A 17,646-nucleotide genomic window follows, 5' to 3' on the forward strand; every position below is an offset into this window, starting at 1 on the left:
TTTATAAGCACATCAAAATAAAGAAATAATGAAGTACCACAATAACACATAATAAAACACATCACTGTAAGGTTGTTCAACTGTATCTAGCTCTGTCAAATAGGAAAAGAGGAGTTGTAAAGAAAAGCCAAGTTTCACTTGGTTTTTTGATTCCCATATGAGTGTACATGAACACAAGTTACATGACAGTGCAGTGAAAAGAAGTCATATATCACATAAGTAAATTTAAACAGAATTTAAGAGAAAGAACATTTAAGTAAGTCTATGTCTAGGCATAACAGTACTGTCACTGTAAAAATGGTTACATGTAATAAAAACATATATTTAACCCTCCCCAATCTATTTATAATCCCACAGGCTACAACCGGTTATTTATTTTCATTTTTTATTTTATTTTTTGGCTTGGTCACAATTGAAAGTAGAATTAATTGAAGTCTGAATTCTATTGGTATATTAAGCCAATATAAATTAACTAGAAGTCTACACAAGTTTGTTGATATGCAGGGATCATCATATGAATAGAGTCTTGAATTGAATTGTTCAGTTATGCAAATGTTCTTACAAAGCATTTCACAACATAACCATAACATGAACTGAGGCTAGGATGGGTAATGCAAGCAGATGTTTATTGTATTTGTATTTATTTTATTTTCATTTTATCTAACACTTCCTCTAGCTTAGTTTAGCATAATATGCAGTATTTAAAATATTGTTTTAGGGGTATGTGACTACAAATGAGGAGTTTGAGAGAACGTGGCTCCTGCACAGACATGTATAGCGGACCTTGTAGTCCTGACAGACTCCTCCTCCCTGCTGATTATTCACGCATTCAAAACCCTGTAGTGGATCGAATCTGCAGAATCAGAGCAGATGGCTGTTAAACATTACAAATCTTACAAAATTCTAAATTGCATATATATGTACATGTTTAGAATAAAATCAATTAATAAATATTGTTCAATCTTACACTTGAAAATTGTTTCCAGTAGGCAGTACAGGGCTCCCACTAATGGTTGTGACCTCAATGGCGATGGGCTGACGGCAGACCTGTAGTGGGTCTGTTATCATGGTCAACGACAGTGTCTCATAGTCTCCTAGTCCACTGGGGTCATCTCGGTCAAACCAGGGTGTCCTACATTCTAATAGAGGAAAACCATCTCAGTAAAATTTATCTCATTTAAGGTCAATATTTGTTGTAGAAATCAATCCAGCTTAACCTTGATTTTGACCTGATGTCTAGGTTAAATACGTTTTTAAATTATCGCACATGCACTCACTTGAACACCAATCCTCTGGGCAGGTGAAGCGCACCTTATAATTAACACAGCGCACTCTTCCTTGGTTTGCATTTACACAGGAAAACCCAGATGTCGGATTATAACTTTAGAAAACACACAAAAACGCCTTTACAACACATTACAAAACAAGTTTCAGTTAGGATCATTTGAAAGATCCTTTGATAGACTCACACTTGAAAGATGTTTCCAGTTTGATACGCTGGCTGGCCAGAGATGGTCTGAGCCTCAATTCCAAGTGGATTCGGACAGATGTACCCAGGGTACACACTGAGAAGAACAGTCAAGAGTTCAGAATCGCCTCCATTTGTATTAGGGTTGTCAGAATCAAACCACCTGGTTACACACGCTGAGGAATATAGTACAGAGGAAAGAAACAATTAAAACAAACAAACAAAATGACCCAAAATCTTTACTATATATATATATATATATAAAATCAGAATTATAAAAACATACTCGTGTTGCAGAAACTCAATGGACATGTGAAGCGGACCCTGTAGTCTTGACAGGCCCCATTCACACACTCAAAGCCCTGCAACGGGTCATATCTGCATAAAGATAACACATATATTAACCAAATTCTCTAAATGAAATTCATAACAAGCATTTTTACACATAAGATTTTGCAAAGGTGTTCTTGAATATCCAACAAGCAATGGTTATGCTCCTTGTGTCTATCTGACATAGCATTAAGAAATAACATTGTTATTGTATATTTTAATTGTAGATATTTATATGGAGAATATATGACCCCATACACTTGAAAATTGTTTCCAGGTGGCAGTGCAGGAGTCCCACTAATGGTTGTGACCTCAATGGCGATGGGCTGAGCGCAGACCTGTAGTGGGTATTTTATCAGGAGTAACGACAGTGTCTCATAGTCTCCTAGTCCACTGGGATTATCTCGGTCAAACCAGGGTGTCCTACATCCTAACAGAGAATGACCAACTAAGTAAAAGTCTTCTCATTTAAGGTGAAATGTTAGACCAATATCACAATGATTTTTATTGTAGGAAAATAATTTTTTAGTTTACATATCAGTTATTTAAAAGCTTTGATATATTTTTAGTCAATCACACTGAAAAGTCTTCCCTCCTTCCCACAACTTTATAAAAGTCACATCACATAACATAATAAAATCAATCTGTTTTTATGATCTCAGATCCACTCACTTGAACACCAATCCTCTGGGCAGGTGAGGCGTACCTTATAATCAGCACAAACCCCTCCTCCTTGATTTCCATTTAAGCAAGAAACCCCAGTTGTTGGATTATATCTACAGAAAACACCATGAGCAAACATCATTTAAGATCCCCTTTTTCTTGGCATACTGAAAATGTTACAATTTGATAAGACTCACACTTGAAAGACGTTTCCAGTTTGAGATGCTGGCTGGCCAGAGAGGGTCTGAGCCTCTATTCCAAGTGGATTCGGACATATTTCTCCAGGGTACATACCAAGGAGGACAGTCAAGAGTTCAGAATCGCCTCCATTTGTGTTAGGGTTGTCAGAATCAAACCACCTGGTTACACACTCTGATGAAAAAATTACAGAGGGAACTGTTATGCCACAAAAGTGTATATGTACAAATATATATACAGTATAAAGTAGATGGAATGAATATACATACTTGGTTGGCAAAAACTCACTGGACATGTGAAACGGACCTTGTAGTCCTGACACCCTCCATTCTGTTGTGCATTCAAACAAGCAAAGCCCTGTGTTGGATCATATCTGCAGAAACAGAATGCTTCTGTTAACATTATTTAAAAAATGTGTTCATATGTGCAGTTTAATATGCAAAGAATTTTAATACTGCTTTGTATTTAGAGCTGTCTGGTTGCATAGTGTAAAATGGTATGAAACAGAACAATTTATTGCATGACTGCTCCTGAAGTACCAATTTAACATACTGTGTCTATTAAATACATTCTGTCTAGGTCTCATATTATAATGTATTTTATATTGAGGATTTTAGCATAGAAAATTTGGCATTGTTAGTCATACACTTGAAAATTGTTTCCAGGTGGCAGTGCAGGAGTCCCACTAATGGTTGTGACCTCAATGGCGATGGGCTGAGCGCAGACCTGTAGTGGGTATCTTATCAGGAGTAACGACAGTGTCTCATAGTCTCCTAGTCCACTGGGATTATCTCGGTCAAACCAGGGTGTCCTACATCCTAGCAGAAGACAACCAGCTGAGTAAATATAAAAAAACTCATACAAAACCAACAAAAGATCACATTGATTTCTATTGTAGAAAATAACACTTAAAAGTATTTACAAGTGAATTTAGTACTTTGATATATTTTGTAACTTTGTATACATTTTGTGCACAATTTTATATAATTAAAGGTGAGCAAGAAGTTTAGACAATTTAATGATACTGATCTCTGTAGTAACTCAAGTGAAAGTCTGATTTTCATAATCAGCTGCAATTTTTGTATGGAAATGGAAATGTCACTCACTTGAACACCAGTCCTCTGGGCAGGTGAAGCGCACCTTATAATCAGCACAAAGTCTTCCTGCTTGGTTTGCGTTTACACAAGCAAACCCACTTATCGGATTATATCTTCAGAAAACACAGAAAATCAATATAACATATACTATAAAACGTCAGGATTCTTTGATCCTGGATCAAAATATTACCAGAAGCACATGTCCTGAAAAAACTTACACTTGAAAGATGTTTCCTGCTTGAGATGCTGGTTGACCGGAGATGGTCTGAGCCTCTATTGCGATTGGACTCGGACATATTTCTCCAGGGTTTGTACTGAGAAGGTCAGCTAACAGCTCGTAGTCTCCATTTCCACTTGGGTCATCATGATCAAACCACTTGGTTATACAATCTAATAAAAATGATGAGAAACAGAAGGAGGAGTAAATTTAAGGGAGACGATGAGAGTATGTTGACAAGATGTGCAAGATTTAAAGTATTATCATTATTTTTTTTGCTCAAAATTAAATATGAGCACCTCATAAAATCTTCCAAAACTGTTTATGCCTTACCTCAAAACAAACAGAATTGTGAGATAAAAGTCGCAATTTCCTTATTTCATTTCTATATTACCTTTTTTATATTATTTATTTATTTTAACTAGTGGTGCACCTCTTGCCAACAGATTCAGAACAGCAAATCTGAAGCCCATCTCACATATTTACAGAAACAATGTTCTTCCACAAGTAACCTGTATTTTATTCTTCAACATCAAGAGCACCAAAAAAGTTACTCAGTGTAGCTTTAAATTAAAAAAAAATACACCTACTTTGAGTGGAGAGTGAGATGAGTGTACCTGAAAATATTGACAGACAGAGACAGGAGATTTTGTAATTTTTTTTTCTCACAAATATCCATTCTAATTGCTTTTACCAACATCACCTTTCATAATCAAACTTACTTGTAGCAAGAATCACACAGGTTGCAAATACCTTGGAATGAATAATATAATATAATATAATATAATATAATAATATAATATATAATATAATATAATAATAATATAATATAATATAATATAATATAGATGCAAAAGAAAAAGACATACCTTGCTGCTCATTCTTCTTCTTTTTTTTAAAAAAAGAAGTCTAATAGGAGAAATTAATAAATATAGAAACAAAAATCATTATAATGTCTGTAATTGTAAACAATTAGAATTATTTGGCATTGCTAAAAGAAGAAAAAAAACCTTCAATGATTACCACCACAAAACACTTTTAAGTAATAAATTGTAGAAAAAATATATACAGTATATATAACTATAAATACATAAACTCACCCACTTGATGATTGTGCTAGTGAGAATATCTATACCACAATATTTCACTTAATTCAGGAGGACAGTTTACACAATATCTTCTGTGCTCTCCTTTTTCTGCTGAGATTCTTTGTCTTTTTAAGCAGGTGGCCTCCTCCTGGACCGTCTTGCAGCAGCATCTGTTATCATCTGATCTCCCTTCATTCACCTCTAGCACTCCACCCATCTCTGTCCTGAATAGAGATTATTTGTTGTCTTGTCTAAAACTTCATCTTTTGTTCCTCACTTTAAGAATTTTCTGATAAAGAAGCAGGGAAGGTGAAACTGTCAGATGAGACATTTGATCATATGTTCCATAAAATAGAAAGAGAAAATCAGCAACTGTAATCTTACAATACACTTTACACAATACACAAGGTCGCAGAAGAAAAGGCTTCAAGCTTTTCATTTACCCCTTTGCAGACAGTGGTCATGAAGGAGAGTAGATGTGGCTTGATTTTAATCAATACTCTGAATATTTATTTATTTATTTATTCAAATTTAAACAATTACATTTTTCAACAACTGCTAGGACTCATTACATGTCTCACAGCAGTAAATTAACAAAACAAAACACTCCAAATATGTCTCAAATCAACACATTCTTCCATAACACTAGCAATGCTTGTCAACCAACAAGCACACTTTCTCACATATAAAACAATGACCTAAAAACCCCACTAACATCAGGTAGAATTACACAATGTTTTCTTTTCTTTCTTTCCAAAACAACAATGACAGCTCTCTACTGTTTAGAATTCACTGCGGTATATGTTACATTCTCCATGTTTACTTTAAAGTACAAAATTATTCCGAAGTTGTCTTGTTTTGTATAGATGATAATACATAGTATTACCTTCAAATTACATGTCTGGTTAATCATTAGTTTGAATGCTTTATTCAATATTTTGCATATTTCTACATTTTTTATATCTATAGGATCTCAAGAATGAAAAATAGTGCAGTTGATATGTCTTACCTATAAGCACTCAGGATGTATCATGATACTAAAATGACAAATGTATTTGGGGATAAAAGCGTTAAATTGCACCAACTGAAAAAAAAATCAAATGGCATTTGAATGTATTGTATTTTCAGGACTGAAGGGCTGAAATGCGACATGGTTGAATATTGCTATTTAATTAGTGGATATTTCAATTAAAAACATTTTATAATTAAAAATTCAATAATCCATATTCACCAAATTTGCAGAATATTCAACATTACACATCTGGGAACTGCAGGAATAGCAGTAGAGTGCTGATGCATGATCTCCATCTGCTGTTAGTGGCATCATTGTGTTTGTTTCACAAACCTAAATAAATAATTGTGAAAAAAGATCAAATAAAATTTGAAATAGGAATGCAAGTTGTATTAGTTCACATGAAAAAAATAAAAAAATCAGTGAACGTGCAGCATACAGTACATAACTTACAATGTCTTCGGGATTACTAGAAATGTCCAGACAAGGAACAGGTTGGAACTAAACTGCAGGACTGGTCACCCCTGACTTAACCCATGTTAATGACGTTAAATCTGTAAATTAATCTGCACAGCTGGGCCTGGAGACAGATGTGTAGGTCAGTCAATACTATGAAAAATATAATGTGCAAATATTATTATTTTCAATTAGTCAAATAAAACCACAAAATCAGCCACAACACAGAACAGAAATACACAGGAAATTAATTATCAACATTATAACACATCCACAATGGAGAACACTTGTACTCTCTCTCTCTCTCTCTCTCTCTCTCTCACACACACACACACACACACGTTGGTACACCTATCATAAGAGGACATTACATAGGTGTCCTCATAGAAATGAATGGGAGACTATAAAAAAAAATTGCTGTCTGTTGCATAATTTGTCAAACAACATATTCAGACACAATGCAGAACACACAGAAATGAAGAGATGAATCATGAAACCATAGCACATGATGAAAAACAACTGCAAAAACATATACACAGATATAACACACGTTCAGGTTTGACTGTGATAATATGGCATTTTTTGAAAAAAAAAAAGCACAAAAAATGCAAAAAATGGACAAAGACTATTGTTTATTGTTAAAATAATGATTTTATATGGTATAAACAAATGTAAAAGAAAACTGCACCTTTGCCTATGTGGAAATGGCAAATGAGCCATCAAGTGATCCTCTGCATCTATCTAATAGCTGTAGTTGAAATTTTGTTATTTTAATTTTAGAAGTGTTTTTTTTTTTTTTTTTTTTTGCACATTTTAGATCTCTCCTTAAAGATTCAAGACACGTGTCAAACTCTGGTCCTTGAGGGCCACTGTCCTGCAGAGTGTAGCTCCAAAACACATGCCTGGAAGTTTCTAGTGATCCTGAAGATCTTTATTAGGTGTGGTTTAGGTGTGTTCAATTAAAGTTGGAGCAGTGAAGCCTTTACAACACACTGCATTGGTGCTTCAAGGCTTTTGACACTGTGCTCTACTTCGTCCTCTGGTGGTCAATACAAATTCTTACAAAACTGTGTCATTCAGATGTTTGGTTCATTGGGATGTCATTGTAAGGTTTATTTGTATATTTAATAAGCATATATCTCATTAGCAAGATGGCGGCGAATGTGTGTGTAGCAATAGAGTTGACAAATTTCATTTTGCACAATACAATGACAATAAATATGTTGTTCTTCATTTGTACTCACATCAAACTTAAGTTTTTTCACCTTCTAAATAGAATGATTAATACGCCAATAAATAAGGTCTATATGATTTTTCATTACAGCATTTTTTGTGTGTTCCATACAAAACAATACAAACATACACCGTTAAAAAACACAAATGCATAAATACAAATGCAAGTACATATTTTTATTCAAGAATATTATTTGGTCCACTGTGCTGAAGCTTAAGCTTTTTATTTATTTATTTATTTACTAATTACATCCCCAACTTTAGGATGGAACAGATGTGGTTGTAACGGCTATATATTTACTGGCCAAAGGATGTTGATGGGGGTACACTTCATGGGGCTCCCAGTATTTGAGAGGGTCCTCATTTCGAGGGAGGTATGCATCATTGATCTGAGAGAGGTGACGTGTAGCCAGGTATGGTGTGCTTGGAATTTGTGCTCTGCATTTAGCCCATCCAAGTGCACACACACAGCAATGAGTAGTGAACAAACAAACAAATACACACACATGAAACAAAACAAACACAACACAACACACACACACACACACACAACACACACCACACACAATGAACACACACCCGGAGCAGTGGGCAGCCATTTTTGCTGCGACGCCAGGGGAGCAGTTGGGGCTTCGGTGCCATGCTCAAGGCTCTAACCTCAGTCACGGTACTGAGGGTTGAAGAGAGTGCTGTACATTCACTCCCCAACCTACTGTACAATCCCTGGTGATGCCTCTGCTTGTGAAGCATGCTCACTGCTTAGCCGGATCATAGCAAACACACCCACCAACAAACATCTATCTACATTCATATTTATTATCCTGGTTGCCAAACCCAAGGTCTTAAATCTGGGGTCTAGCAATGTGGCCAGTGCAAGCACACGGATGGATTCAACATTGCTGCACCGCTTGTTGATGTACTGCTGAAGAGCCATCCCTAAGGATGAAGCAGAAGCATTTCTTGCCAGGGCTGTTTTCTCTGTCACCTTCTGCTAAATCATCCTAATGATTGGGATGATCTTCAAAGCCGACACTCTTTTATCCCCAAGGAGCTCTTTAGTGGCATACTTGAACAGTGCCAGTATTCAAGGCTTTCGGAAATTTCAAAATCAACACTTGAAAGTGGCATGATGTCGCTTGACAAACTAGCCCAAGCAGCATCAACAGGCTCTTTGCAGCATATCATGCTTGCTGTTTCACCTGGTGTCCACTTCCTGGAGAAGCTTCAGGGGCTGCCTGCCCATCCTTTCCTGAGCAAGGATTAGGTTTTCAGTGGCCTTAAAGTGCTGCTCCAAAAACAAATACACCACTCTCCTGGCTCTGCTATGGATGTCTGCCAACACCTCTTGTTCTTCAACTGCCCTTTTAGCAATGAGGTTGATGGTGTGAGTAAAACATGTGGGACGGCGTAGTCCCAGCTTCTGAATTCCTGACACCATGTTGGCCGCTTTGTCTGCCACCATGGCAGCAACTGAACTAGTGAGCCCCCAGTCAGATACCAGATCTGACAAAGCCTCTAGCTGTATGTGATTTGGGGAACTTTGATTCTCCCAGCATCACTGAGCCCAGTTCTGTGTTGCTGTCAGTGTAGTGGCATGTAACCCCTAGACAGGACTCCATAATGAGGGAGGGCCACATATCAGCTGTGAGGCAGACAGATGGGATGTTCTGTAGATGTGTCATAGCCTTTTGCTTCTCCTCTTGGTATTTATCACTGATCATTGTCTTAACAGTTTTCTGGGTTGGCAGAACATATAGGTGGGGTCCAACTTCACGAATGTTCTAAAAATGCTCTAAATCCATTGACTTCGATGGAGAAAGGCTGCAAGTCCTTCAAAATAATGTTGACAAGGGCCTCATCAAGCTTCTTCTTCCTTCCTAATAATACACAGTATAATTAGCATTCATTCATTTTGGCAGAGTAATATAAAGTAACAAAGTAAGTAATTAAAAGAAACCCCTTTAAAGTAAGCCCATGCAGTGTTTAACCAAGTAACATAAAATTTCATCTTTTACTAAATTTGCATTGGCAATACAAAATCTGTACACCCCTTGAGAGTTCAAATGGCTGCAATATAGATGTAGACACAATTCAAAAGTGTATGTTCGGAGTTGGCCTTAAATCCAACATAACCTATAAACATATACCATAAATATAATATAACAACCCACCCAACTAATGGATACCAAAATACAGAGGTGGGCAAAGGACCTAAATCTCATAAACACAGGCTATTTGAGACAAAACGTTGGATTAAAAAAGTAACAATTATGTGTATAAAGGTCAGTGTGAAAGACATGAATATGCAACCCTCTACACACCTTAGCAATAGAATCACCGTTGGCTAGTAAATTGTTTTATTTACTTTAGTTTTTTAGTTTATTTTACTCCAGGAGTCGGCAACCTTTTGGGCATGAAGTGTCATTTTTAATTTTTCTGGTTAACCACTGTGCAACCATTGATGAGATTTAATCCTCAATATCACACTTGCAGTCGTGCTGTTGGTCTGAATATTATTACATTATACCTTTATTTATACAGTATAGCACTTTATACAATACAGATTGTATCAAAGCAGCTTTACAGTAACAAACAGGAAATAGTTTGTCAATAATTTTTCAGCTAAAGTCAATTCCTTGAGGATTCGGTGATGTCATCATTCTGTTCAGCTCTCTTCAAATAGTGTCTGTGCAATCAACCCAACAATATTGCTAGAAATTAAGTGTCTCCAACTAAGCAAGCCAAAGGCGACAGTGGCAAGGGACCAAAATTCTTCAATCACAAAAATGGAGAAAAACAAACCAGGTTCCTCTGGCCAGCCAAAATCAGTATGGTGTGGTTTAGTTCCAGGCTGCAACACAGGTCAGATTGTGCAGAGGATTTGTCTGAATATCAACAAACCTGCTGCTTAGGCTGATTTTCCATACACTAAAGCTGATGGTGAAATTAAATGTCAAGTTTGAAAAAAGAATAAAAATCATGATAAAACTAGTAGGCTACAACTGGTGAATCAGTATTCCAAAATTTAACAAGACTTATTTCTGTTTTAGTAGCAGATTGCTCGACTTTCAAAAAGCCTGATTGCTAACAATGTAATATTGATAATGAATATCTTAATTATATGAGACCATCTGCTTTGTTGAGTAGTTGCATTGTGTTGTGTGTTAATGAGTGCATAATCTGCATATTCATGTTAATGTGTGAGCTGCAGAAAGTGGAATTCATTTTTTTTAAACATTCAGAAAAGTAAATTGGTTGAACCTGATGAAAATCTACATTGCTGTTTCAACACTGTGTGTTTTGAGAAACCTTTAAGAGGAATTGTAAAGATGCAGTGCAAAATTTCAAAAGTGCATAAGTGGTTGTGTAAGACATACTGTATCAACAGCGCTAATTGTCTTTTTTTTTTAAATAGTAGAGGAATTTTTAAAAATTGACAATTTAACAATTGACCTGACATTTGCCATGCAATTAGAAGGTAATACTAGGTATTATCATCTATAAAAAACAGGACAACTTGGCAATAACTTTATACTGTAATGTAAACATGGACCATGTAACATATATTGCAGTGAATTCTAAACAGTAGAGAGCTGTCGTTGTTTTGGAAAGAAAGAAAATAAAACATTGTGTAATTCTACCTGATGTTAGTGGGAGTTTTTAGGTCATTGTTTTATACGTGAGAAAGTGTTTGTTGGTTGACAAGCTTTGCTAGTGTTATTGAAGAATGTGTTGATTTGAGACATATATGGAGTGTTTTGTTAGTTTTATTGCATTTTGAATGTGAAATTTACTGCTGTGAGAAATGGAGTGAGAAATGGGTCCTGGGAGTTGTATGAAATTAAATGCTTGATGCCTTTTCTCTTCTGACCTGGTTTATTGCATGAAGTGCATTATAGGATTACAATTGCAGTGTTTTATCCAATTTATGTAAAGCATGATCAAATGTCACATTTAACAATCTCACTTTCATTGCTTCTTTATCAGGAAATACTTAAAGTGAGAAACAAAATGTTTTTGTATTTCTTCACTAGACAATTCTTGTATATGGATAGTAGTTTGCCATGCGAGACGGGTGAGGCAGAGATGGGAGGAGTGAATGAAAGGAGGTCAGAAATTAGACCGAAGTTTATAACAGATGCTACTGCAAGATGGGAGGAGCCTGCTTCCTTAAAAAAAGAAAGAGCGCAGATGTTGTGTAGACACTGACTGTGCTCCTGCATTTAGTTTTGCTCAAATATAGTGGCTTATTACAAGATATTAAACATATTCTCACTAGCATAATCATCAAGACTGAGTTTATTCTTGCTGTTCATTCTTCTGGCTTTTCAATAGAGTGTCTAAATAGACAAATATATATATATATATATATATATATATATATATATATATAATATAATATTCATATATGAGAGCGATACTGTTATTTCCAAGGTATTTGCAACCTGGATGGTTCTTGCTACAAGTAAGTTTGATTATGTAAGATGTTGGTAAAAGCAATAAAAACTGATATTTGTATAAGAGAGCGAGGAAGAAAAAAAAAAAACCTCCTCTCTCTTCTGATATGTATATGTATATAGGTATATATATATAATATATTATATATATATATATATATGTGTGTGTGTGTGTGTGTAAATGTGTGTTATGTGTATAATATGTTCATTCTTGCTGTTCATTCTTCTGGCTTTCAATAGAGTGTCTAAAGTAGAACGCGGGATATACAATATAAGGGCATATATATATCAATAGTATATAGTATATATATCTATATTTACACACCACTAACAAGTCGCGGTATATATACATAGCATAATATATGTATAAAACCGCCCCCATAAGCTCTCTTTTGTATTATTATATATATAATAATAATGTATGTATATATATCAGTCGCTATATATATTGGCCATATATATATAATCGGTGCTGTATGTATATATATATATATATATATATATCGCAGAGGAAGTATGTATATATAAGGCCAAAACTATATATTTGTCTATTACTAATATAAATAACAAATTAATAGCAAACTGGATGGTTCTTGCTACAAGTAAGTTTGATTATAAAAAACCATTTCCAAGGTATTTGCAACCTGGATGGTTCTTGCTACAAGTAAGTTTGATTATGTAAGATGTTGGTAAAAGCAATAAAAACTGATATTTGTATAAGAGAGCGAGGAAAAAAAAAACCTCACTCTCTCTTCTGTCATTATTTACAGATACACTCATCTCACTCTCCACTCAGAGTATGTGTGATTTTTCTACTTAAAACTTATACTTTACACTTCCAATCCACAGTTTAGGAAAAACTACTGGTTACTTGTGGAGGAACATTTTTGGTTGGCTAATTACTTGAGTTGTGGTTCGTCTCTGCTATTCTGCATGAATGAACCTGATGGCAAAGAGGCACACAGCTGTTCCTGTGGTTATGAAAGCTTGTTTCTGCCACGGGATAAAAAATGTAAAAAGTATCGCACAATCCTGTCTTTTTTTCTTTTTTGCAATTGCAAGTTTATATCTCACAGTTTAGATTTTCTTTTTTTTTTTCAGAATTGTGAATTATCTCGTCATTTTGGAGTTGTGGGATTATGTTGATGCATGTTTTCTTACGCTTTCCCGATTTGCTTGCAAATGCTTTTCTCATCGAGATTCAGTTGCTGTGGATTCAAGTCATATGTGGGATCATTTGACACTTCTTAGTCATGGTGCTGGATGACTGACGTAGACAATGTACCAAACATCTACGGTCCCAAATGACACACTCATGTGCACTTGCGGTCTTACAGTGGCCATGGCTTGTGCATGTCCATTAAGTCCACATGACTGTTGGGTGTCCTGTCCCATTTGTCATTCTAGCGTCCAGAACCCCCCTAGCAAGCACCCAATACACAACTACTAATGACTTGTGAAAAGCTGTGTATGCAATACACAAAACAACAACAACTGCAAAATCCTTGTATACAAAAATCCATCATTAGGGCGTTTTAACTGTCGCTTCTGGCCAAAATTCCATAATCCATAATAACGTTTCCTCCAGTGAAAATTCCCATTGTGTTGTCCTCTCACATTAAAATCCACCAACATATTTGTTTGGAAGTGTTTTCGCTTATAAACAGTGCTTGATTTGTGTACATTTCTCTCCTGATATTATAATATTACAGACAAAGGACTCATAGCTAGAATCAATGGTTTGAAGTTAAAAACATCTTAATGATTGACTTATTACAACTTTTAGTTCACAAAACATTAATTAAGGGACTGGAGTCGTGTGGATTAGTTGTGGATTATTGTGAAGTTTTTATCAGCTGTTTGGAATCTCATTCTGATGGCACCCATTCATTGCAGAGGAAGTATTTTTTTTTATTTACAAGGATGAAAAATCCTTTTTTTTAAAGTGTAATCCTAAATCTAAATCTAAATTTAACAAGAACTCTTAACTACTTGATGTTACTACATGAAAACAATGAATCTCAATAAATAACATCAGAGAGATGTTTACATTATAATCTTTTAACTCATCTTTCAAGAAAACTACTACAGCCATCAGGGTTGAATTGACATGAAAAGCCACTTTTTAAAGGGGTCATATGATGCGATTTCAATTTTTCGTTTCTCTTTGGAGTGTTACAAGCTCTTGGTGCATAAAGAAGATCTGTAAAGTTGCAAAGACTAAAGTCTCAAACCCAAAGAGATATTCTTTATCAAAGTTAAGACTCTGCCACGCCTACCTAAAACGGCTCATTTAAACACGCCCCCACATGTCTACGAAAGAAGGCGTAACCTTTGATTCTGGCTGTTGCCGCCGCCGCCATGTTGTGGAAACGCTGTGTTTCATTGTGAAAGCGAAACTACTTTGTTTGGCCTTCCAAAAGAGGTGGTTAAGTTTTATTTACAACACTGTTCCAGAACAGTTCAACCCAAATATTCAGATGTGTGCAGCACATTTTACAGAGGACAAGGACTGTCCAGTAGCCAACAATGCCAGTGTCTGTTTCTATAAAGTGAGGCAATTCCAACTTTGTAAGGACAGTCTGGCACTTCTGACTCACAGCCTGTAAGTACTTTTACATATTTAAAATATTTGCCACTGATGATTCAAACGTGAGTTTTGAGCGTTGTTGAATATCGCTTGTTTGTCATTTCTCCGATCACAAATGCAGACATGGTTTTATGTTTACACAGCTTGATTCGCAACGCAACGCATTAAAAAGACAGTATAAGTCATTATAATAAACCTCGTTTGTAATGGGTTTTATCAGTTTTGTCTTGTTGCGCCGGGTACTCAGCATCACATTATGGTAAGGGGTGTAACATTTCCATCAAACGCTTAAGGAATCCGGCCAATCACAAGCTATGGAAATCCGGCAATCAACAACGCACTGGTAGTAACACGTCAGCTTCACCAAATATTCCTTTTTCAGAGAACGGATGCAGCCAGACAATGCCAGTTTGTTTCTATAAAAAATGACAGTCGTTCTGACTCAGAAAGGCGGGGCATACGTGAGGAGCAACAATCATGTACATTATGTTAACAAACCTTACACCGCATTAACACATTGCATTACACCAAATACACAAAATAATGTTCTTTTTAGCAAAGTCATATGACCCCTTTTGGCTTTTGGTTCCAGCCTGCCAAACACTGAACAGACACATCATGTATATTGATTGAGTCATGGAGATTATTGACCGTTATCAAAACAAAACTGGATTCCTCTGTAATCTTTGACCTCAATATCAAAATGTAAACATAATCACACAGATTGAATGGTGCAGTAGGTGTACTACACATTACAAATTAGCAAAAGAAAAACCACCAGCTTGTGTGATCATGCTTTAAAGCCATTTCAGGCTTGGAAATCAGTGATGACAAAAGACAGAATCAAATAATAATAATAAAAGTAAAGCAACTTTAATTAAGCAGTAATGCTCTTTTTTTAAAAAGAAAATTAACAGACAAGCCTTAGTCATAAAATGGTGAAAAAGACACAAGGAGGCCAAAGTGACCTTTGACCCCTGTATGGCCCATGTGGGCGAGCATGTTCATTAGAGCTCCAAGTCACAGCACTAATAAAAGAGGGGTTTACTAGGCAATATTTTCTCTGTAGACCTTCTATTCCATCCCCTCTGTCTGTACTCAAGTTCATTTCTCTTTGCAATGAGAGCAGCCAGAAAGAATCACTTCCTGTACATTCCGACTGAGATAATGAACCTGAATGGTTTGCTGTAAATGAGTCAGTTCTCCATTAACCCTCTGGAGGATCTTGAAGATGACACCCATTTCCTCTTTTTTCAATGTACACTGTGTAAGACTCCTATAGAGTATGAACGCAATGGAAAAACTCACTTAACCATTCATACAAATCTATCGTAAAATAATATGTTAGTGTGGTTGTTAACAGCAAAACTGTGAAAAAACAGATAAGACAGAAAAAATAAAGACTTTCTAAACATTTAAAACTGCTGCAGTGTTTTATGTAACATTTGTCATCCACTATGAGAATTGTAATAATACTAATTCTGTTACATAAAAAAAACAAAAAACAATATAATTGCAAAATATTTAACAATTTAGAGACAATACATCAACTTTTAATCTACAATTAGCTTCTCAGTACTTTGGCTTGAGGGATTGTAATTAGGAAACAGTGTTTTATTTTACTGTAAAGCTAAAGCTTTTATTTCTTACAACAAATAAGACCATTCAGAGAGGTAAATATTATAAGAAACTGAAACTATGAATATGTGCTTGTTTTCGTTGCCTTCATCATGTCTGAATTTAGCACCATATGTTTTTATATTACCAGACACATTTAGCAGACGCAACAAGGTTTCCAAGCATGGAAGGTATGTCATTTTTAATATATGCAGTCAACACTGTATATATGCTCTCCCAATTTGTACTTTTTAGTAACAATCTTCACCTGAGATGCATCTTGATGTCTTCTGTGCTGTGACCTCACAGAGACCCGTTCCTTATGGTATCTAAGCATGCTCGCCCCCACTGGCCCTCAAACAGAGTAAAAGAAGGCAGCGGAGTCTTCAAGTATAAACACAGCTCAGGCACTAAACCTCAGACACGCATTGTTAGAGCCTAGAATCACTGCTAGGAAAACAAATGAGCAGGTTATTGTTAGCTTGCATTTCCCCCACAAATACAATATATATATAGATTAATATGCTTATAAATAAAAATTCAGTGCTATAAAAACATCTCCGATTCCATAGGATCTGACCCACCATAGAAGGCTCATCATGTTTATTTTTTAAACCATCTTTGTCATCTTTTTCTCATGGCTAAAAAGCTACTGTTCGGAGTACGTAAACAGAGCTTCTGTGTTAATATGTCCTTGATTGAGCATAAAACACTGAAATATTGAAGAGTTGTTAATATCATAAATTTTTCTTTCTCGTTTTTTTTTTTTTTTTTTTTTTTTGGTTTAACGCAGCACAGAGCAAAGAATCCTTTCTTGTGTGTTTTTTCGGTTGCGGTGAAGCACCAAGAAACACACATCAGTGTACAGTATGTCTCTGTGTGACTATAGTTTGTCCTGTAAGTGTCTGAGAAATGCATGTTTCTCAGTGTGAATGTGGCTGAGGGGTCTTTTTCTGTAGTCTCTGCTAGTGTTTTAATACTGCGTCTATGTTAAGCAGCGCTCCACCTTGATGCCGTCCTCTGCGTGGACCTGCAGATCGATAGGTCGTGCTGGCTGTTCTCCCGGACGAGCGTTCATCAGTGAGAGGTTCTTCACGCAGCCTGTGATACCTGATGAGTACTTCCCACCAGTCAATGCTTTCATGTCTGGAGCGCCACCTACAGTTCAAATACAAACAATCTTTCTTCAGATTTACCAATGATTTTGATTTTCTTTTAAA

At 35.8% G+C, this 17,646-nt stretch overlaps 2 protein-coding genes across 19 annotated transcripts in view; both read right to left on the minus strand.

The window, feature by feature from the left end:
- Nucleotides 1-609: 609 nt before the first annotated feature.
- Nucleotides 610-5,238, minus strand: si:dkey-205h13.2. Its single transcript, XM_042713790.1, has 16 exons — nucleotides 5,074-5,238; nucleotides 4,843-4,882; nucleotides 4,696-4,726; nucleotides 4,564-4,590; nucleotides 3,975-4,146; nucleotides 3,766-3,869; nucleotides 3,306-3,477; nucleotides 2,929-3,032; nucleotides 2,659-2,833; nucleotides 2,471-2,574; nucleotides 2,057-2,228; nucleotides 1,755-1,846; nucleotides 1,470-1,644; nucleotides 1,278-1,381; nucleotides 968-1,139; nucleotides 610-853 (listed from the first exon to the last, which is right to left on the minus strand). The coding sequence occupies exons 2-16, from the start codon at nucleotides 4,852-4,854 to the stop codon at nucleotides 715-717; spliced, it is 1,755 nt and encodes a 584-aa protein (XP_042569724.1). The 5' UTR covers nucleotides 4,855-4,882; nucleotides 5,074-5,238; the 3' UTR covers nucleotides 610-714.
- A 10,422-nt stretch (nucleotides 5,239-15,660) lies between these two features.
- LOC109055269 (basement membrane-specific heparan sulfate proteoglycan core protein-like) overlaps nucleotides 15,661-17,646 on the minus strand; it is a 93,277-nt gene continuing 91,291 nt past the window's right edge. For 17 of the 18 annotated variants that reach the window (XM_042713760.1, XM_042713754.1, XM_042713753.1 and 14 more), the window contains one exon: nucleotides 15,661-17,584. In XM_042713760.1, the coding sequence (XP_042569694.1) occupies nucleotides 17,412-17,584 (173 nt within the window). In that variant the 3' untranslated portion in view covers nucleotides 15,661-17,411. The remainder of the gene's footprint in view (nucleotides 17,585-17,646) is intronic. The other variant, XR_006153373.1, reaches the window with a different exon arrangement.

This window comes from Cyprinus carpio, chromosome A23 (genome assembly GCF_018340385.1).
Source record: "Cyprinus carpio isolate SPL01 chromosome A23, ASM1834038v1, whole genome shotgun sequence".
Taxonomy (NCBI): Eukaryota; Metazoa; Chordata; class Actinopteri; order Cypriniformes; family Cyprinidae; genus Cyprinus; species Cyprinus carpio.